The following is a 19,792-nucleotide window of genomic DNA, read 5'->3' on the forward strand; positions in this document are numbered from 1 at the left end:
AAAAAAAGTTTTAGTAAGATTATTTTTTTAATATCAATATATATTAATTGTTATACATATTAATAGTGGTAAGATTTTTTTATTTAATGTTAAAATAATATATATTGATATCAAAAAATTAATAATAAATATAAAAATAATTGTTAATAAAAATTTTAGTAAAATCACAATTTAATAATTTAAAATTATTGAAGGGTAGGTATCTTAGAAAAAAATAATTTAATTATTAATTTTTTTTAAAAATATTTTGGTAAAATACAATTTAATCAATAAAAGAATAATTTATTAAAGGATATTTTGGTAAGTAAAATTTAATGATAAAAAATAAAATTTTGTTTAATTGATATTTTTTTAAAAAATAATTTATTTTTTCTTTAAAAATGGATAAAGTTAACATTAGTTAACACAAAAAATTTAAAATGGATTAAAGAGGAGGTTTTTTAAAAGTTAGAAGGGAGGGAAATGTACATTTATAAAATAGAGGGGAGGGGAGTGTCATTTTATTATCTCGCAGGAGAGGGGAGTGGAATTTTCTCTAATTTATATTAATAATTAATTAATTTTAAATTTTTTAAATTTAAAATTTAAAAAATTTAAAATAATTAAGTAAACCTAATTAAAATCTATAAAAACATTCCTCTTTTCTCTCACATCAACCTATCAACCTCCAATCATACACACAGACCCCTCTTTCTCACCGTCAGGCCCTCTCCGCCTCCCCACCGCGATCCACTCCTCTTCTATCACCGACATCTGTCTCGTCGGATTCACCACCATTGACAAAAATCACTTCTCTTTCATGAACCAGATGTGTTACTGAAGCCGCCGTTGCAGTTGGTGTTGAACTTGTTCAGCCTGGGTCATGACAGTCTCATGTGGACGTCCCTCAACTACGGCGGGCGTACCGTGTTCCTGGAGGAGGACAAGGCCTAGATCAACCAAGTCCAACAGAGGATTCCCGGCTTGGAGTCGTACCACGTGGCCTATGACACCAAGGTCCACCCGGCAGACGATCTCATCAATATTGGAATGGAGGAGGAGGGGTGCAAGAAGGTGAGCGACCCCAGGTTCTCCAAGTGCCAGCTGGCACACAAAAGCTATACTAGGCGCACACCATTACACCAGCAACAATAATATTAACGGTTCCACTAAGTTACCAACAGCATATCTGCCAACTTCTGCCAACTCTTATTTATAATTGTGTTTCATGGAAGTGTGTTCGTGGATGTGTCTAATAAAAATATCTTTTTTATAGCTATGTTTAATAGAAGTGCCTTTATAGATATATTTTCTGGATGTGTCTCTTTATATATGTATTTAAAATATATTAATTATTGGACACATCCACGAACACACTTCCATGAAACACAATTATAAATAAGAGTTGGCAGATAATATGTTGGTACCCTATACTTTTCCTAATATTAAACATTGCCTTTACCACATTCATTAAAGGGATAACAGCCACATTTCACGTTGGTAGTTGATGATTAAAGAGACAGCAAACTACACACTTGATCTTAGCCAAAAAGAATTCTTGAACAATTATAAAAATATAAAAAAAATATTCATTTAATATAAAAAAAATATATCCTAATTACTTAACAAAAGAAATATCCAGTTATATTTTAGCAAAAATAATTAAATATCTATAAAATTTAAAAAAAATTATGAAATTCTTAAAAAAATAGCGACATTCACATTTGTAATACAAAAAAATTCGAAAAATATATAAAAGAATATCCATTTAGTATGAAAAAGAAACATTCTGATACTTAGCAGAAAGAACATCCATATATATTAACTCGTAGAGATTTTGGATTCACCCAGAGGTATTTGGCTGGTTTTTAGCTAATACCCTTTTGTTTCCCTAGCATTGTTTAAAATTATATTAATAATTAATTAATTTTAAATTTTTTAAATTCAAAATTTAAAAAATTTAAAATTGATTAGGTAAATCTAATTAAAACCTATAAAAACCTTCGTCTTCTCTCTCACATTAACCTACCCACCTCCAACAATCACACACACAGACCCCTCTCTTCCATCGTCAGGCCTCTCCGCCTCCCCACCGTAACCGTGCTGCGCAACGCATCGATGGATCTCACTTCCAGATCTGCGGCTTTCAGGTAAGGGGTGAGAGTGGGAACGTTGTTCATGGATGTGTTCAAGCACTCTATTTCAAACCACTTACCCGCATAGCACGCGGGATCATTCATTCCAAACAGGTAAAGGATCTCAAATTCTCCACACATGGAATCACACTTCGGTGAGATTGTGATTTGTGCAGATTCCGAAGTATGTACAAAGCATAGAAATGTTAGTATGATTTCAAACGCAAGTTGAAGAAACATTGCATGTGTTGTAGCAAAAGAATGCATCTTGGAGTGATATTCCTCAGATCTTCTCAATGATGAGGGGGAATGCGCATTTAGTTCTCCTATAATTTGGTGGATATTTATGTCACTTCGTTGCTCTCTGCGTTTTGGGATATTAGGTGCCGTTTTGATGATTAAAGAAACTGCAAACTACACACTTGATCTGAGCCAAAAGGAGCCCTTGAACAATTACAAAAATATAAAAAAAATATTCATTTAATATGAAAAAAAACATCCTAATACTTAACAAAAGAAATATCTAGTTATATTTTAGCAAAAATAATTAAATATCTATAAAATTTAAAAAAAATTATGAAATTCTTAAAGAAATAGAGACATCCACATTTGTAATAAAAAAAATTCGAAAAATATATAAAAGAACATCCATTTAGTATGAAAAAGAAATATTCTGATACTTAACAGAAGAAACATCCATATATATTAATTCGTAGAGATTTTAGATTCACCCAAAGATATTTGGCTAATACCCTTTTGGTTCCCTAACATTGTTGTTTAAATAAACAATATCTACCAAACCCATCACTTTTTACTTGGTAATAAACAAGGTTGCGAGAACCGGACCGGTCAATAAACCAGTGAAGTCGCTGGTTCAATGGTTCACTGGTTCGACCGGAGTTCAACCGGAGTTGAACCGGTTTAATAAAATATTAAATAAAATTATTAAAAACCCTAAAAATAATTTTAAATATATAAATTCAATAATTTCTAACTTAATAAAATTTAAAATTTCACATAATAAATTATCCATAACTTAATATTAGAGGTTCACAAACAACTTCAAACATCAAAGTTTATTATTAGAGGTTCACAAACAACTTCATAATTTTCTGCCTTTTTTTTTATTTTCCTCCAAAAGCCTTTTGAATTAAAGTTCAATATCTTCAGTTACTTTGTTATCAACTTTAATTTGTCCAGGGATTTTTGCAAGATGATATTTCATTCTATATATCCCCCCTCCATTGTAAGTATTCAAGCAGAAAATACATGCATATTGAGCCTTGTTATTTTTGTCATACTTCACTATAAAATATTGCCAAGCTGAATTAGATTTACCTCTGGATGAACCAGTTTGAGAATCTTGAATAGCATTATCTTGTGGCTGTGGGTTACTTTGTGATTGTTCCATCTGTAACAATCAGAAAATCAAAGGCCAAAAAATAACTTCAGAAAACCATGTAATCCATATAAACATGAAGCAGCAACCAAAATCATGTAATCCAACATGAACAAATAAATAATTCAGCAACCAAAATCATGAAGCAGCAACTCATTTCATCGTGAACAAATCATGAACAGATACCAAATCATGAACAGCAACTCAAACAGAATTTTTCTGATGACCTCATCATGAATCCAGATAATGAATCATGAACAGATACCAAATCATGAATCCAGATAACAAAACATGAACACAGATAACAAAACATGAACATAGATAACAAGTCATGAACAAAAAAATTATAAAATCAAGCACAGATAACAAATCATGAACAAATCGCAAGCTAATAAATCATAAAATCAAGAACAGAAAATCAGAAGGCAGCGAGGTGGAAGGAGGAGGCGACGATTAAACAGGAGGCGAGGTGGAAGGCGCAAACGAATAAGAACAGAGTATTACCGGTGGCGAATAACGGCGACGAAGGAGGAGGCAAGCTCGGCGACGACGATGGAAGAGGTGAGCTCGGCGATGACTAACAAGGAGGGGAGCTCGGCGACGGCGAAGAGGGGCCGTGGGACGGCGAAGAGGGGCTGTGGGATGTGGGATGCGGTGGCGATGGCGGTGGGATGCGGTGGCGATGGTGGTGGCTATGCGACGGCGAAGAGGGGCTGCTCGATCGTGGCCCGTGGGTGCTTTCTCTTCCCGTGGTGGCTATGTTGTGCTTTCTCTTGTGAGAGTGTGAGACTGAGATTAGGATTAGGGTTCGTTGCGTTTAACTTCTCTTTTTTTTTTTTACCTTCAAAACGACGTCGTTTAGTAGTTTAATATCCAAACCAAAAACTGTTAAAAAATCGGACGGTTCTCCCGGTTCATCAGTTAACCGTCGGTTCGACCGATTTTCTCATCGATTTTTTGTTAGGTGATTTCTGACCTTACTTGGACCGGCTAGGTAACCAATTTTCGGTTTTTCCAGTTGAACCGACCGGTCTGATTCGATTTTCAGAACCATAGTAATAAATTAATAAAACTAGGATTCTCTCTTCTTTTTTGGCCTTCTAGCTATAGGATTTATACTTGTGGCTCAGGAATGTCTATGTGTTATTTTTTATATATATATTTTTTCATTTAGTGTTAGTTTTTTGCTTATTACTTGTTAGGTTAATTCGGAAAGTCCCGTTAATTAAGTGTCTATTGTTTGGCTATTATATATATATATATATATATATATATATATATATATATATATATATCGACTTTAGAATAAAAATAACCATCCACGTACCTAATAAAATGAACATCTATCAAATTTTATTGTACTTTTACTTAATTCCAATCCAAATTAAATAAACATCCACTTTAAAATGAAAACAACCATTTGCATACCTAATAAAATGAATAACAATTCAAGACGGCGATCCTGGAGTCGTAAACAGAAATTAAAGGTGGCGATTCAGGGAAGGTAACAGCAGCGACTGTAGGAGAAAAAGATCATGAATTAATTATGGCAGCAATTGCGCGGGTTTCGCGGGATGACAACATCTCAGAAAGACAAGTACCGAATGTGATGGCTACCTTTGGTGGCGACTGTGGAATGCGGAAGTGAACCGGCAGCGTCTTCGTTCGGAACGCGCGGTGCCATGCAAGGAAGAAGAGGGCGAATGATGGCTTCGCTTGCATGGTCAGTGGTTGCTGCGGCGCATGGGGAGAAAGCTGTGATGACGCGGCAGGATGGGCAAGTCTTCGTCCAGAACGTGCGGTGCAACGCAGGGGAGAAGAGGACAAACGGCAGCTGCGCTTGCATGGTCGATAGTTGCTGCAGCGCGCAGGAGAAGAAGTTGTGATGGCACGACGGGGCAGGGTGGAGGCGATGCAATGAAATTTGTGCGGCGCCACGGAGGATACTGGGCGACAGCTAGTGAGAGATGGAAAGTGCAGCTAGAGAGAGAAAAAGAAGGTTTTCTAAAATAAAATTAGGATTAATTGGCGTAATATTTTTTTTAATGAATTTTTTAATTTTAAAATTAATTTACCTTTTTTCTAATCTGTTATTCGCATTATTTCCTATATGTGTTGTTCTTTTATACTTTTTCTAATACAAAATAATTATATATAGGTTAGCATTTTAAGAGGAATTAGATTCAAAGTAATTATAGCTACATATATATAGAGATCATTCAAAATATTCTCCCGTCCAAATGGTAAATAATCTTTTATAATTCTTTGTTCACAATCAGCAGAATCAGATGTAAAGTTAAGGACCCAGCTGAACTAGAAACACCAATTTTTGTTCACTTTTGTGCTTCCATTTCATGCTCTTTACTCGCAGTTTCCCGGTCACTATCGTTCTGGTTAAAATGCTTATTAATTGTTTTCCAGAAAGTTACTTTTTAGGTCCTTGTTCACATAATGTAAATTTGACATTAACCCTATGATAAAAATAGTTCAATTAACAGATGATAAAGAAGGGAACAAAAAAAGGAAAAGACCAATCCGTTAAACAATTATAAAATGGTAACGCATAAAATGAATAAATAAATAAAGTATTCAAGTAGGGTACCAATATATTATCTGTCAATTTCTGCCAACTTTTATTTATAATTGTGTTTTATGGAAGTGTGTTCGTGGATGTGTCTAATAATTAATATATTTTAAATACATATATAAATAGACACATCCAGAAAATATATCTATAAAAACACTTCTATTAAACACAGCTATAAAAAAGACATTTTTATTAGACACATCCACGAACACACTTCCATAAAACACAATTATAAATAAAAATTGGCAGAAGTTGGCAGATATGCTGTTGGTAACGTAGCAGAACTGATTCAAAAAACCATAAGACTATCATGTATCAAAAAGTTAAGAACAAAAACATATATATGCGTGTGTTTTATATACAGTTATTTATAATTTGATTATTTTCAAATAAAACTGAAATAATTTGGATTACGTATAAGAAAGTGTTCAATTCCTAACTTATTTATTCTTAGAAGTAACAAGAATTTGAAACTTGAATTTTGATGGCTTGAATTTGTGTATAATATTAGTTCTAATATCATATAGAAATTAAGTGGGCATAATTTAATTTTAAGAACCAATTCATGAGATAAAAATTGTTTAACACGTATAAAAAATTAATCAAATCTTAATTTTATATATATATATATATATATATATATATATATATATATATATATATATATATATAAAAGCACTTTTATCTCCCTACATATATATGGTGCTAGGGATAAAATATTTTTTTGAATTAGATTGATAGAACCAGTCAACCAGGTGCAAATAAAGGGTCTCACTCCAATATAATTTTAATAGAATTCTGTTAATTTTTAGTTAAAATTAAAGTAACTGAGCTTAATTTTTATCCTTCAATAGCCAGCTCACTTTTAAAATATTTTATATTAATTAACATAAAAAAAATATAGGATACTAATATATTATATCTGTTAATTTATTGTCAATAATAATTAATATTAGAATATAATTAGGATCAATTAGGACCAATTAGTATATCTGAATATTTATTATAGAATATTACGTCTTTATTATTACGATTCTTTTAACATCTATAAATATCCTTCTATATTGTATCATTATAGACAACTTGAATAGACAACTTAAATACACTCAATAATACACAAATCATTTTTCCAGTCTAATCTCTTGTTTTTAACATGGTATCAGAGCTATGGTATCCTCCTTGAAGAGGATAGATTATTTTCCTTGCGGTGAAATCACCGTAGTTTTTGCATTTTTTTTCTATGTCATTCTTATTTTCCTTTTATCACTCCTTTGATACTTTTTCACCTCACCGACTAGCCTATTTTCTCTGTCTTATGTTTTTTTGAGTCGAATGATCAAACGCCATTGTCATCCGCTGCTTACCTATTCTCATGAAGAAATCATATATTTTTTGCTCTCGTGGCAGTTCCGTCTGCGTTCTCTCGTGGCAGTTCCGTCTGCGTTTCGTCTGTGTTTCCTTGTGGCAGTTCCGTCTGCGTTTCTTTCTGGTAGTTCCGTCTGCACTTCCTTTAGATAGCGGCAGTTCCGTCTGAGCTTCCTTCAGACAAGCGGCACTTTCGTCTGCGCTTCCTTCAGACTAGCGGCAGTTTCGTCTGCGCTTCCTTCAGACTAACGGCAATTCCGTCTGTGCTTTCTTCAGACTAGCGGCAGTTCCATCTGCGCTTCCTTCCGGCAATTCTGTCTGCACCTGTTTTATCAGTTTATGCAGTTTTTTTTTCTCTTTATTTCATTGTTTTAAATAAGTTTCAAACTCAAGTTGTCACTTGAGTTTGAGGGGATGTTAGAATATAATTAGGATCAATTAGGACCAATTCGTATATCGGAATATTTATTATAGAATATTACGTCTTTATTATTACGATTCTTTTAGTACCTATAAATACCATTCTATATTATATCATTATAGACAATTTGAATACACTCAATAATACACAAATTCTTTCTTCAGTCTAGTCTCTTGTTTTTAACAATTAATATTAAAGACATTTCCACTAGAAGATACATATATAAGGAGATATATTTAAAAAATACATCTACAAAGATACTTCTATTAGATACCATCATAAAAAAGACATTTCTTTTAAATACATTTACAAAAATATTTCTATTAAATACAACTATAAGTAAAAGTTGGCAAAAGTTACCAGAATCCTTATTAGTCATGTAACGAGATTGTTAACATAATAACATGCAGTTATATTGTGTGTGAGTTGAATTACAGTATAAAAGTAATAAATTATTGTGTACTCACCAAAATATATAAATTTTAAGATATAAATAAGCTGTTGGTATCAATATGAGAAGTGATATATAGTAATAACAAGAAGCAATTCTATTTTGCTTCTTGAGTCTTGGCACACTAAGTTTGGGATTTAAACTGGACTCGGAAATTGTACAAATGAATTAAATGGATAAACAAACTATCACGCAAAATGGAAACGAGCATCTGCACATACATACTACACACGGTATTGACACTAAAATAAGGAATGAAATAATATACCAAAGGTTGCATGAATTCCATTGTTAGAAGATTCGCAGAGTTAAAAAATAAAAAAATATTCTAAATAGCATTAAGTTAAGCTATACCAATACGAGATAATATACTTGTTAGGGGTGTTCAAAACCGATCCAGACCGAATTAAACCGCCAAACCGAATCGAAAAAACCGAGAATTAAATTAATCGAAAATCGAAAAAACCGAAAAAAACTCATTTTGCTGTTTTTTGTGCGGTTCGGTTCGGTTTTCGGTTTTTATTCTCAAAACCCTAACCGAACCGAACCGAACCGGTTCGAAAAAAAGCCCTAAAAATGCCTAACCCTACCCCCCCAGACCCCCACCCCCAAACGAACAAAGGTTGCTGCGCGAGTGTGAGAGCGCCCCCCTCCCCCAGCCGTCCCTGACCCTAACCCCCCAAATCCCCAATCCCTAACCTGCGGCTGCGCTCTCTACTCTCTAGTCTTTATCATCAGTCGCTCTCGCTCTCGCCAATCCCAGTCGCTCTTGCTCTCTCTTCTCCAAATCGCCAAAGCACGACGCCGTCGCCACCCACAGCACCACGCCGAAGCCTTCCTCTTCGCGGAGACGCCACCCGGCAGCGAACTCACGTTGCAGCACCTCCCAGCGCCGCGAGAGACCCTTCCTCCCAACGCCGTCGAACCTCTTCACGGACAGAGCACCACGAAGACCCAACACCAGCACCACCCTCGCACCCAGGCGTAGCAGTCTAACAGAGCACCCACTGACCCGGCAGAGCACCCACTGACCCAGGCGTAGCAGTGTTTCTGGCCACCCAGGCACCCACAACACATCACTCCTCAATCTCCCACCCACAACACAGCAGGCACCGGTTGGCCCTCTTCCAGTGCTCTTCCTCCTTCTCATGATTTTCTCTCCTTCTATGTATCTGAAGCTAATTAGACATATTAGGTTTATAATTATGAAATAGTTAGGGTATGATTTTGTTAATTATAATTTCTGTGATTCTGAGTTGCTGGATTTGTTTAGGGTTTTGTTATTTTCTTCTTAATAACTCTGATTCTGTGCTTCTGAGTTGCTGGGTTCAAATTTGCTTGTTTTACTTAGTTCAAATTCTGTGATTCTCTGATTCTGTGATTATGTGATTCTGAATTGATTTTTGGTTTTCTGCACTTATTTTGCTTGTTTTGAAATTTTGTTAATAATACTGATGAGTTACTATGCTTGTTTACTGATTTTGTTAATTTTAGTTGTTTGTTTTGAGTTGATTTTGTGATTTAATTTATTAATAATTCTGATTCTGTGATTTTGAGCTACTGGGTTTAATTTATTTTTGCTTGTCTTGGGTTGATTTTGTGATTTATCTGTATTCAATTTCTGCTCAATCTATTTGTTCATTGTTGCTGAATGCTGGTAATCCTATTTTGTTGTGTTTCTACTTCTGTTTTTTTAATTATTTGTTCATTGTTGTTGATTCCTAGTATTTGTTGTTTCATTATCTGGTATTGGTCTTTGGCAGGATATAAGAAGAGAACTTGGAGTTTGTTTTGATGCTAGATGTGGAGCCACAATATTCAGGAGCAAGAATAGAGGGGGATGTTGTTACTTTGGATTTTGTGAAGAAAATGATGGATGATTTCAAGAATCAAAAGTGCTTACACAAATGGTACTTAAGCATAGGAGTTCATTAATAACTTTGAATTTCTTTAAGTGTTATCACTTACTAACTTTGCTTGTTTTGTCTTGGTTCTTGTATTAGTTATGCATTCCAGATTGTATTGCAAACCAGAGAAATGTTGAAAGCTTTGCCTTCTCTTGTTGATATAAATGTTCCCGATGGCAAACATTTTACTGTTTGTGGTGATGTGCAATAATTCAAAAATAGAAAGTGTGTTGAGCAAATATGGATACTTGTGTACCACATCTTTGTGCAGACAAAGAGTAGGACTCCAGAAAAGAATTTATGTACTTAGAGAATTATTAACTTGAAAAGAGAGTTAAGTTTCGTCAATGATGTGGATTGTGTATTTGTGTTGTTACAGTAATGCTATTCAATGAATTAGTTTGGTTCTGTTCTTTCTAATTTGTTCTTGCAACTTTGGTAATTTATAATAGTATTGTATTTTTTTTGAATTGATTGAAAAAACCGAACAAACCGAACCAAACCAAACCGATTTTAATTGGTTTGGTTTGGTTCGGATGGCTTCGACAAAAAAACCGAACCAAACCGAACCGCAGTTTAATTAAACGATCGGATCGGATGACATTTCTCTTAAAAACCGAACCAAACCGCACCGCGAACACCCCTAATACTTGTAATGTCTCTGTCACAATTTTGAAGGAATCCAATAAAATAGACTTTTTTTTTTTTTTTTGCTTTGGAATACGAGAACATGTGGTAACAAAGGTAATAGGAACAAGGCGAAGTTTCATATGTGGTAACATACTATTTGTGGTCCAAAACCTTTGAATTAAAAATAAAAATAAAAAAATTTGAAGGTTCAACTCTGATTCAAGAACTTATTGAAATGCCAGTTTCTCATGCTACAAGGAAAGCGGGGATTAGTAGCAGTTTTATTAAAGTTGGCCTGTTTGTTGGATTTTAAAATTCTACAGTTTGACCTATATAATTAAATAGACTTTATAAATATCCACGATTTTATTTAATAAACAAAATAAATCGAGCCTAATTGGGTTTAATAATTAATATTTGACATGCATGCATAGCTCCTCTCCTTTTTCTTTTTCATTTCTCTTTTTTTTAATAATTAATATTTGGTTCTAAAATAGAGAGGTTATAAAATTATAACCAAAAGTTAAAGTGAAAAAAAAGGGGTCAAAATCAAAAGTAACAAGATGGAGCACACTAATCTATGAAATATTTGTTTTTGAGTCTACACTAGTCTATCAAATTGAAATGGACTAATAGCACTAGCCTGTTTTGATTATGGAAATTGGCCGAGGCCCCAAGCCCAACAGAAAGTGTAGCAATTCACGATCTCCTCTAGTCAGCATGGCGTCTTCTACCTCTGGCCATTAACAGCAAGCCCAAGCTTTTGTTTCTTTCATTGTTATTCATATAGATAGGGCAGCGTTTTTTTCTTTTTTTCGGTTTTGCAGCAGCGTGTATGGAATAGTCTGTGATAAATATCACAAAATTCAAATATCCGCAATTACGACCATCATAACCATGATCACATTTATAATTGCAGCTGCAATTTAAACCCTAATAGGATCCATCCAAACTAGCTACTATCTTTAGAAATATAATTGGGAGACAAATAGAAAATAACAAATAGAAAGAGAGAATAGTATCTTTAGAAATATAACTGAGAAGCACTGACACCAAAAAAAAAAAAAAAACTGGGAAGCACACTTTCTTTATATATATATAAAGAAAAAAAGAAGATACTACCATAATACAATATTAGCTAGAATATCCAGTCCTAGGTTATTAATAAAAGGAACGTAATCAAAATATGTACCTTTAAACTGAAATTGCTCATAAGAATTGATTGTAAATGGACTACACACTGTACCCCAATTTGATCTCCGCGCTAAGAGAGCGGAGAGCCTCCATCAAATTGAATGTGCAAAAGTTGTTCAAGTTTTTTCCTGTTCATTGAAAATATTAGCTAAAGCATGCATAAATTAAATTAAACTTATTTGTTTAACACTCAGCTATAGTAACCAATTAATTAATTAATTAAAAAAATTACCTCAAGTTTTCTACTGATTCAACTTCCGTTAAGCTATGCTTAAATTTCTTTGCTGGAGGAACTAGTTCTTCCCCTTTATCATTATCGGATCCCGAATCCTTTTCTTCATTTGGAGATGCAATGGCTTTTGACTCAAAAACATTCCTGCTTCTCTTGAATCTGCACCCTCTTGATTCCTCCTCCATATATGGGTATATCCAACGGATGCCGCACGCCTTTATCGCTACTTCCTCCTTGTTTGGTAGCCGGGCAAAGAACTTAACTTCCAGATTTGCATTCTTGTCATCATCAATGGCATTTCTTCCTCCAATTATTTCCATTATCTGCTTACAACATTGCAAATCATGCCATAACAACACATGATCCATCATAACATCCATCTGAAATCCAGACCCGAAGTCGCAGTGCCATTCTATTGAGGACGAACTTGCTATATGGGTCCTTTGGCCCCAACTTGTTTCCAAGTAACATTCAAATCCAAACCTAATTTCAAGTTCTTCAACCATGTTACATGGTTGTATTGGAGGAACCACCAAGTAGAATATGAAACCAAAGAAATTGGAACCTTGGGGCAGTTGAATAGTGATTGCATTTTGTGCAGAAGAAGCATGGAACAAGTCATCAAGTTTATTGCCTCTAATTGGCAAGAAATAACAAATCTTGCCAACATTGATATTATCCTCATAAATATAATCATCACTATCATTATCAACAACAGTGAATTCTTCATTTCTGTTTTCTGTTCTTGTTGCTGATAGTGATTTTGCCCTGATTTCCATCCTAGCAATGGCATCTTTCAGAATGGTATAGTAATTTAGGAATTTAGGAATATAAAAGTGGCTGAAATGAATATATGAAAAAAAGAAAAGAAAAACAAAATAAAAAATCACTTTACCAACCTTTTAAATATATTACAGAAGCATATAATGCCAATTTTTTATAGTAATAATAAAATAAACAAATTAAAATATAAGTAAAAATTTAGGTTTTGAAAACTGCTTAAATAATTTAATTGATTTGACTAAATTTTTATTTAATGGTTCTCAAGTCTTAACTATTAACTTTACATAAAGTTCTAAAATATATTGTATCAATTTTTTCTACAGTATTCATTCTACTACAAGAATAAGTGACTATTATTTAAAGTAACAAAATTAATTATTCATAGAAAAGTACACAGAACACGAGAAGATGTTCCGTGTTTATTTTCGCTTGAGTTTTGAACGGAAGAAAAAAAAATCATTGAACATGTACAACAATATATTTATGATAATTTAGTATTATTGAATAGACGTGTAACTTTTCTATATATTTATGCAATTTTCTATATGAAAATACCTTGCCGTGTTTTTGGTGGTTCACTTGAACTTAACACCGTCCTCAAAGATTTGCAATCCCAAGCCCTAAAGCAATGAACGGAAGGTGGAAGCTCCGGAATAAGTTGTAGCATTTCACAATGACAAATAAAAAGAACTTTGAGCCGCGGAAGATTCTTAATGCTTTCTGGAAAGCCTGAGATATTAGTGTTATGAAAGCTTAGGTACAACAATGATGATAATGAAGAAATATTGTCTGGGAGTTCAGATAAGCTTTGACATCCATCAAATTTCAGTTGTTTTAGATAATGGAAGATAGGGCTAGGTAGGATTGTACGTAAGGTGGCCACTGAGTCAGATTCTTGGTTATTAGGGTCTGAAAGCATGATTTGATTGGTGTACTTTTCAGGAAGATCCATGAGGAGATCGCTGATTGGAAAGGAGAAGTTCACAAGATGTTGAAGATGCACAATTGATGATGGTAGTTGTTTCAAGGCAGTTGACCTCAAATGCACATGAATATCAGAATGATCTTTTGAAATTGGGATTGAGAATTCTTGCAGATTTGGGCAGCCATAGGCAACAACTTTTTCAAGGGAAGTTGAACAGTTGTTGCTGCTTAGGCTCTTAAGTTCTTTGCATCCATACACAGCTAAAAATCCAAGTTTTGGAAGGGAGAAAATAGAAGGATGAACATGAGGCAAGCTTTCACAATGATTTAGCCATATTGCTTTGAGATTTGGAGAACCTGAAAAATCTGGACACTCTATCATTCGCTTCGAACCACTGAGATAAACTTCCTCCAAGCTCGGTAAACTCTGCAATCACATAGAATGCACAAGTGAAAACTTTAAAATTGATAAAGATGAGATTTGAACTCAAACTCTCTTTGCTATTAGATTATGCTGTTCTTTATCATTTTAAATGATTATTAATTATATAATAATAACATACAATAATTTTATTAGAAATTATTTTAATTTTATATTTAAATTAATTATATTTTTGTTATATATAATTATTAATATGAATATAAATGTTAGTAAACATGTATAAATAAAAATATTATATATTTTTATTAATTACAATATAATTATTTTTTTATGTTTATATAATATTTATTAATATTATTTTTTAATAATATATAGTATATAATATAATAAATATAAATTAATTAGTTAGTTATTAAAATAAAAAAAATTACTTTAATATAAAAGTAAAATTACAAAATTATTATTTAAAATATTAGAATTTTATATAATTATTTAATAATAAATGAATTATAACTTATTGAGACTTTTTAAAATATTAGTAAAAATATATATTTTAAATTTTAATTTTAAATTTTTAACTATTTTATAATTTCTATTTACATGAGACCAAATTAACTGGTTCAATCAGTAATCCACTAATTGAACCAATAAATTAGTAAACTAATAATTTGATTGATTTAATCATCAGTTTAATTTTAACAACTATGATATCTATTTAACAAAAAGATTGTTTTTTGAAAAAAAAAATTCTACCAAATAAAACCAAAACAAACACACGCTATCCTCTTCAGTCTTTAAGCACCTAGGCCCTTAGAATTTACCAAAAAAAAGAAACCATTTATATGAAGAATATGACTAACCTGTGGCCCATCCCAAAGCTTTTCAACATTACTGTATGGCATGGAGAGTTCAACAAGCTTGCTAGGCCAAGAAGTAGTCGATAGAGATTTTAATGGACATCCATCCCATTGAATGTATCTCAAGTTATTAGGCAACTCCAGAGCTGTTGGAAGACTCAATGTATAATCAACTCTCTTTCTCCCATAATCAATGCTGCTGCTAGCAAAAGCAAGTAACCTTAGCTTTGGCATCTTTCTAAATGCGTTGGAGCTTATACAAATTTCTGTATGCTGAGTCATATCCAAGTATATGGTTTCAATCGTAGCGGATCCCTGAAAAATATACACAATAATGTAAGCATGCTAAATTTTCTATACGAAAACATGTACTGTTTTAACTTAGAAAACGTTGGAGTTTCATTCTCTTACTTTATCATTCTCTAATATATCGCAAACTTCGTCCGGGTGCCACACTCTACTCCGCTTTCCAGGGTTCTTGAGAGATTCTTCACATACAATTTTGTGACCCATTTCCTGTATCAGGTCGTGCATTTGTATGCTTTGATTCGTAGCTATTGATATAAGAGCCTTGTCTAAGAGGTTTCTTATTCCAATATCTGCGAAGAAGCCACACTCATTTAATATTCTTATTACTTTTTCTTTCTCTTCTCCTTTAAAGAAGCATGCAATATCCAGAAATATATCCTTTTCTGTATCATCTAGTTCATTGAAACTCAACCTCAACACCTTTTGAATATCTGCATTAGGAATCCTTTTTAGTTTTGTCAATGCATTGTCCCATTCCTTTTCAGTTCTGGAATGAAGAAAAGATCCCAAAACTTTCAAAGCTAAAGGATTTCCTCTGGCATAAGCAAGTGCCCTTTTTGATAGCTCCCAGTATTCATTTTCAGGAGGATGGGTTCTGTTGAAGGCATTCAAGCTAAAGAGTTTGAGAGAGTTCTCCTCATTCATTTCTGTGACTTCATGGATATGATCAACCGATCTACTCAGAAGAACATGCTTATCTCTGGTGGTAACAATAACTTTGCTACCAACTCCAAGATAATCTTGTCCCACTCCAAGCAAATTTTCTAAAAGCTCAGAAGTATTCACATCATCTAGCACTATGAAAACTTTCTTACGCCTCAATCTGCGGAGTATAGCAGAAGACACAATCTTTGGAGTGGTAATATGAACATGTTCCTGCAGCAACTCAGAAAGAAGTCTATTGAATATGTAGCTGAGGCCATGCCTTGAAGATTCTTCTCTTACATTGGCCAAGAAACAACTACCTTGGTACTTGGGAGAGAACTCTTGAAAAATGGCAGCCGCAATAGTTGTTTTTCCTATGCCGCCCATGCCCCAGATTCCAATGGTTTTAATACCCCTTGAGTGAGTCAGTACAGATTCAATGCATGCATAGTTTTGATCATATATGAAAGGGCTTCTGAATTCACTTGTATATTTGTGGTCCAATTTATGGACAATCATTTGGATTATGTCTTCAATAAGATCAGATTCAGTCCTAACATGTGTAAATGTAACCCAAAATTATTAAATGAAGACGAACAGAACTTTTATGAAAATTTAGTCATAATCAAAAGAAAAGTGAGTAATTTTACATTATGGGATGAAATCTCACACCATTAAAAATATTAGTGATGACTAATTGATGGCTACAAATCACAAAATTTGTTGGCCTCTAGCACTCCTCTTAAATAAATACAAATCCAAGACAGGGAGACAATAAAAAAAAGAAGTCATTTACCTAAAAATACTTAAAACATCTTTTTTTAAAGATATTTTTTAATCATTAAAATTTAACACATATAATCAATTAAACCATAGTATTTTTGTTAAAATCAGGCCGGACAAATCGATTTAACTAAAAAAATTAATAAACCAAATTTTGAACTAGTCTAAATTAATATTTTTTATAAAAAATGACTACAATATTCCTTATATATATATATATATATATATTTTTTTTTAAGAACTCTAAATCCTAACCCTTCTCTTCTTTTTAATTTTGATAAAAATAATATAATTTAATGAATTATATATATTAAATTTTAGTTATTAAAAAATATCTTTAGAAAAAGACGTTTTAAGTATTTTTATCTGAACGACTCCCAATTAAAAATACTTTTTCCTATAAAAAAACGTATACATTTTTATTTTGTTTATTTGTTATAACCATAGATAAAGCTGATAATTAAAAATGCTTTTTACTATGAAAAGAAAAAAAAAGATTAAAAAGGGTTAAAAACATGATTAAAAAAAACTTCTTTATAATTGACAAATAGATTTCATATTTAGCACAGTTATAACTGTGCATTTGATCGAAATTTTCATGAAAATATTTAAATAATTATTTAAAATATACATAAAAAAAATTAGAACACAATTTGATTTTTAGATTTTTTATATTTTCAAATTTGTAATCATTTATAATTATAAGATCGTAAAATCACCAAATTTAAAATGAATAAAATGTATTATTTTTGAATTATGCTTGCAAAGAATACATTAAAATTTAATTTTAAAATTCTTTCAAAGAATATATATTTAATACTTAATTATTTTTATTATATTATAAAATATTTTAAGATTCTTTTTATTGTTTTGATCTTTCAACAGTAATTTTATCGTAGCTAAATTTTTTGGGATAAATTTTTTGTGGTTTAATTTTCTAAAGGAATAATTATTATCTTTGGAAAAATATTTTATATGGTAGATTAATAAGTAGTAATGTACATATTTATCTATATAATAATAATAATAATAATAATAATAATAATAATAATAATAATAATAATAATATAAATATATGATGTTAGTCAAAATAAGAAATATTTAAATAAAATTTAGAATCCTGCTAGTGAGACAATAGAATATTTATACAATATGTACAATGGGTTATATGAGTTACAAAATGAATATTCTCCATAATATCTATTGATTTTGGGATTCACCAAGGATCGACCTTTTGGATCTAGAGCTTTGATACTATGTCATGATACCACTCATCCCAAAAACTTACGCTGATGAAAAAAGGTAAGACTAATGATTATATCTCTAATACTCCATAAACCTCTATTATTCACATTATACAAATATTCCATTGACTCATACTTTTCCTAAAATTTATAGATCAAACTCCTCTCAGTATCTGTCCTCAAGAAAATGTTAGCTAGTTAGAAACTAACTTTTTTTTTTCAGCTAATAATTTGTGAATATTTTTCTTTTTATTTTAATTTTCTTTTTTCTCATAACAAAAACCTAATCTTTGTTCATTATTTTGTTCACTAATTATTAGTAAAAAAAATAATTTCCTAGCAAAAACCAAAGAAAAATATCACTATGGTTTAAAACTTATTAAGTAGTAGGTTAGTTTGATATTAGAAACTAAGTACGTACCTGTAAGTTCTTGAATCAAAGCCAGATAAATTTGCTGCTTGAAGGAGAGCATCCTTCCACTTTTCCAACATCTCATGAGAGTGCTTAGAACTCTTCTCGTGCATGGCAAACGCTGCATGATAGCTTCCCTTCTGCCTCCGAACATGCGAAGGATCCACTCTATAGAACACAGGAATAACATGTTGTCCTCCATTTTTGTTGTGGCACTCCATGATCTCAACGATCTCATTCAAGCACCACGTGGAAGAAGCATAGTTTTCTGAGAAGATAACAAGGAGAACAATGGAGTCTTTGATGGCCTGGACAAGTGATGTCCAAACCTCTTCTCCTTTCTCAAGCCTGTTGTCTATGTAAGTTTCGATTTGGTTTCGGCGCAAAGCTGCATGGAGATGGCTTGTGAAGTTTTCGCGGGTGTCCTCGCCTCTAAAACTGATGAACACATCGTATTTCTTGAGATCATCAGAAATTAGAGACGGGGATGAATAATAAGGATCCACAAAAACCATCTTTAGTTTGTTATTGGTAAATTAAAGTTAGGTTTCTCTCAAAGTCGTCTATTTTGCTCGATTTTAGGTTTGTTTAGTTTCTTGCTTGTTATAGTTTGTATATATGTTTTGATCCTGGTTCATATATATATATATATATATATATATATAAAAGAAAAAGAACCTGTTCTCCGTGGGAATCAATGAAGTGGAGCATTATATTATTTATGTGTAATATTTTATAGAACTTATTTTATTAACTAAATTTTGAATTGATTCACTTATTTTCGAAATTAAAGCTTTTAGTGAGAAACCATTATCAAATTAGAGGTTTAATTTACATGTTTGCTAATTTTCTACAGGTCCCAATATTGGTCAATAATAATCAATTCAGAATTATTCTCCGATCCTGTTGTTGCACATTAGGGTTCATGAGTGCAAATGGAGACAACACCTTTATATTTGAACCGCGGTTAGCCTGATCTTATTATGTTGACGTCACCGGATGATGTTATCTTACAAATTAATAAAGGACATTATTGTTAACCGAAATGTTTGGTAACCAAAGAAAATTAGGCAAAAATAATCATAATTTGTCTTATTTATCATTTATTAATTGTTGCGACAATTAATGAATGCTAAATAAGGCAAGTTCTTGC

General features: G+C 32.3%; 1 protein-coding gene and 1 long non-coding RNA gene across 2 annotated transcripts; one reads left to right on the forward strand and one right to left on the reverse strand.

Moving 5' to 3' along the window:
• The first annotated feature begins 8,936 nt into the window (after positions 1-8,936).
• LOC112779724 (uncharacterized) lies at positions 8,937-10,664 on the forward strand. Its single transcript, XR_003190836.3, has 3 exons — positions 8,937-9,452; positions 10,101-10,247; positions 10,341-10,664. It is a non-coding gene; the product is annotated as an uncharacterized lncRNA (long non-coding RNA).
• A 1,632-nt stretch (positions 10,665-12,296) lies between these two features.
• On the reverse strand, positions 12,297-19,154 carry LOC112777813 (TMV resistance protein N-like). Its single transcript, XM_025822201.1, has 5 exons — positions 18,649-19,154; positions 15,658-16,753; positions 15,250-15,561; positions 13,639-14,434; positions 12,297-13,093 (listed from the first exon to the last, which is right to left on the reverse strand). Exons 1-5 carry the CDS (start codon positions 19,152-19,154, stop codon positions 12,297-12,299), a joined length of 3,507 nt encoding a protein of 1,168 aa, XP_025677986.1.
• Positions 19,155-19,792: the final 638 nt, after the last annotated feature.

Source organism: Arachis hypogaea, chromosome 19 (genome assembly GCF_003086295.3).
Source record: "Arachis hypogaea cultivar Tifrunner chromosome 19, arahy.Tifrunner.gnm2.J5K5, whole genome shotgun sequence".
Taxonomy (NCBI): Eukaryota; Viridiplantae; Streptophyta; class Magnoliopsida; order Fabales; family Fabaceae; genus Arachis; species Arachis hypogaea.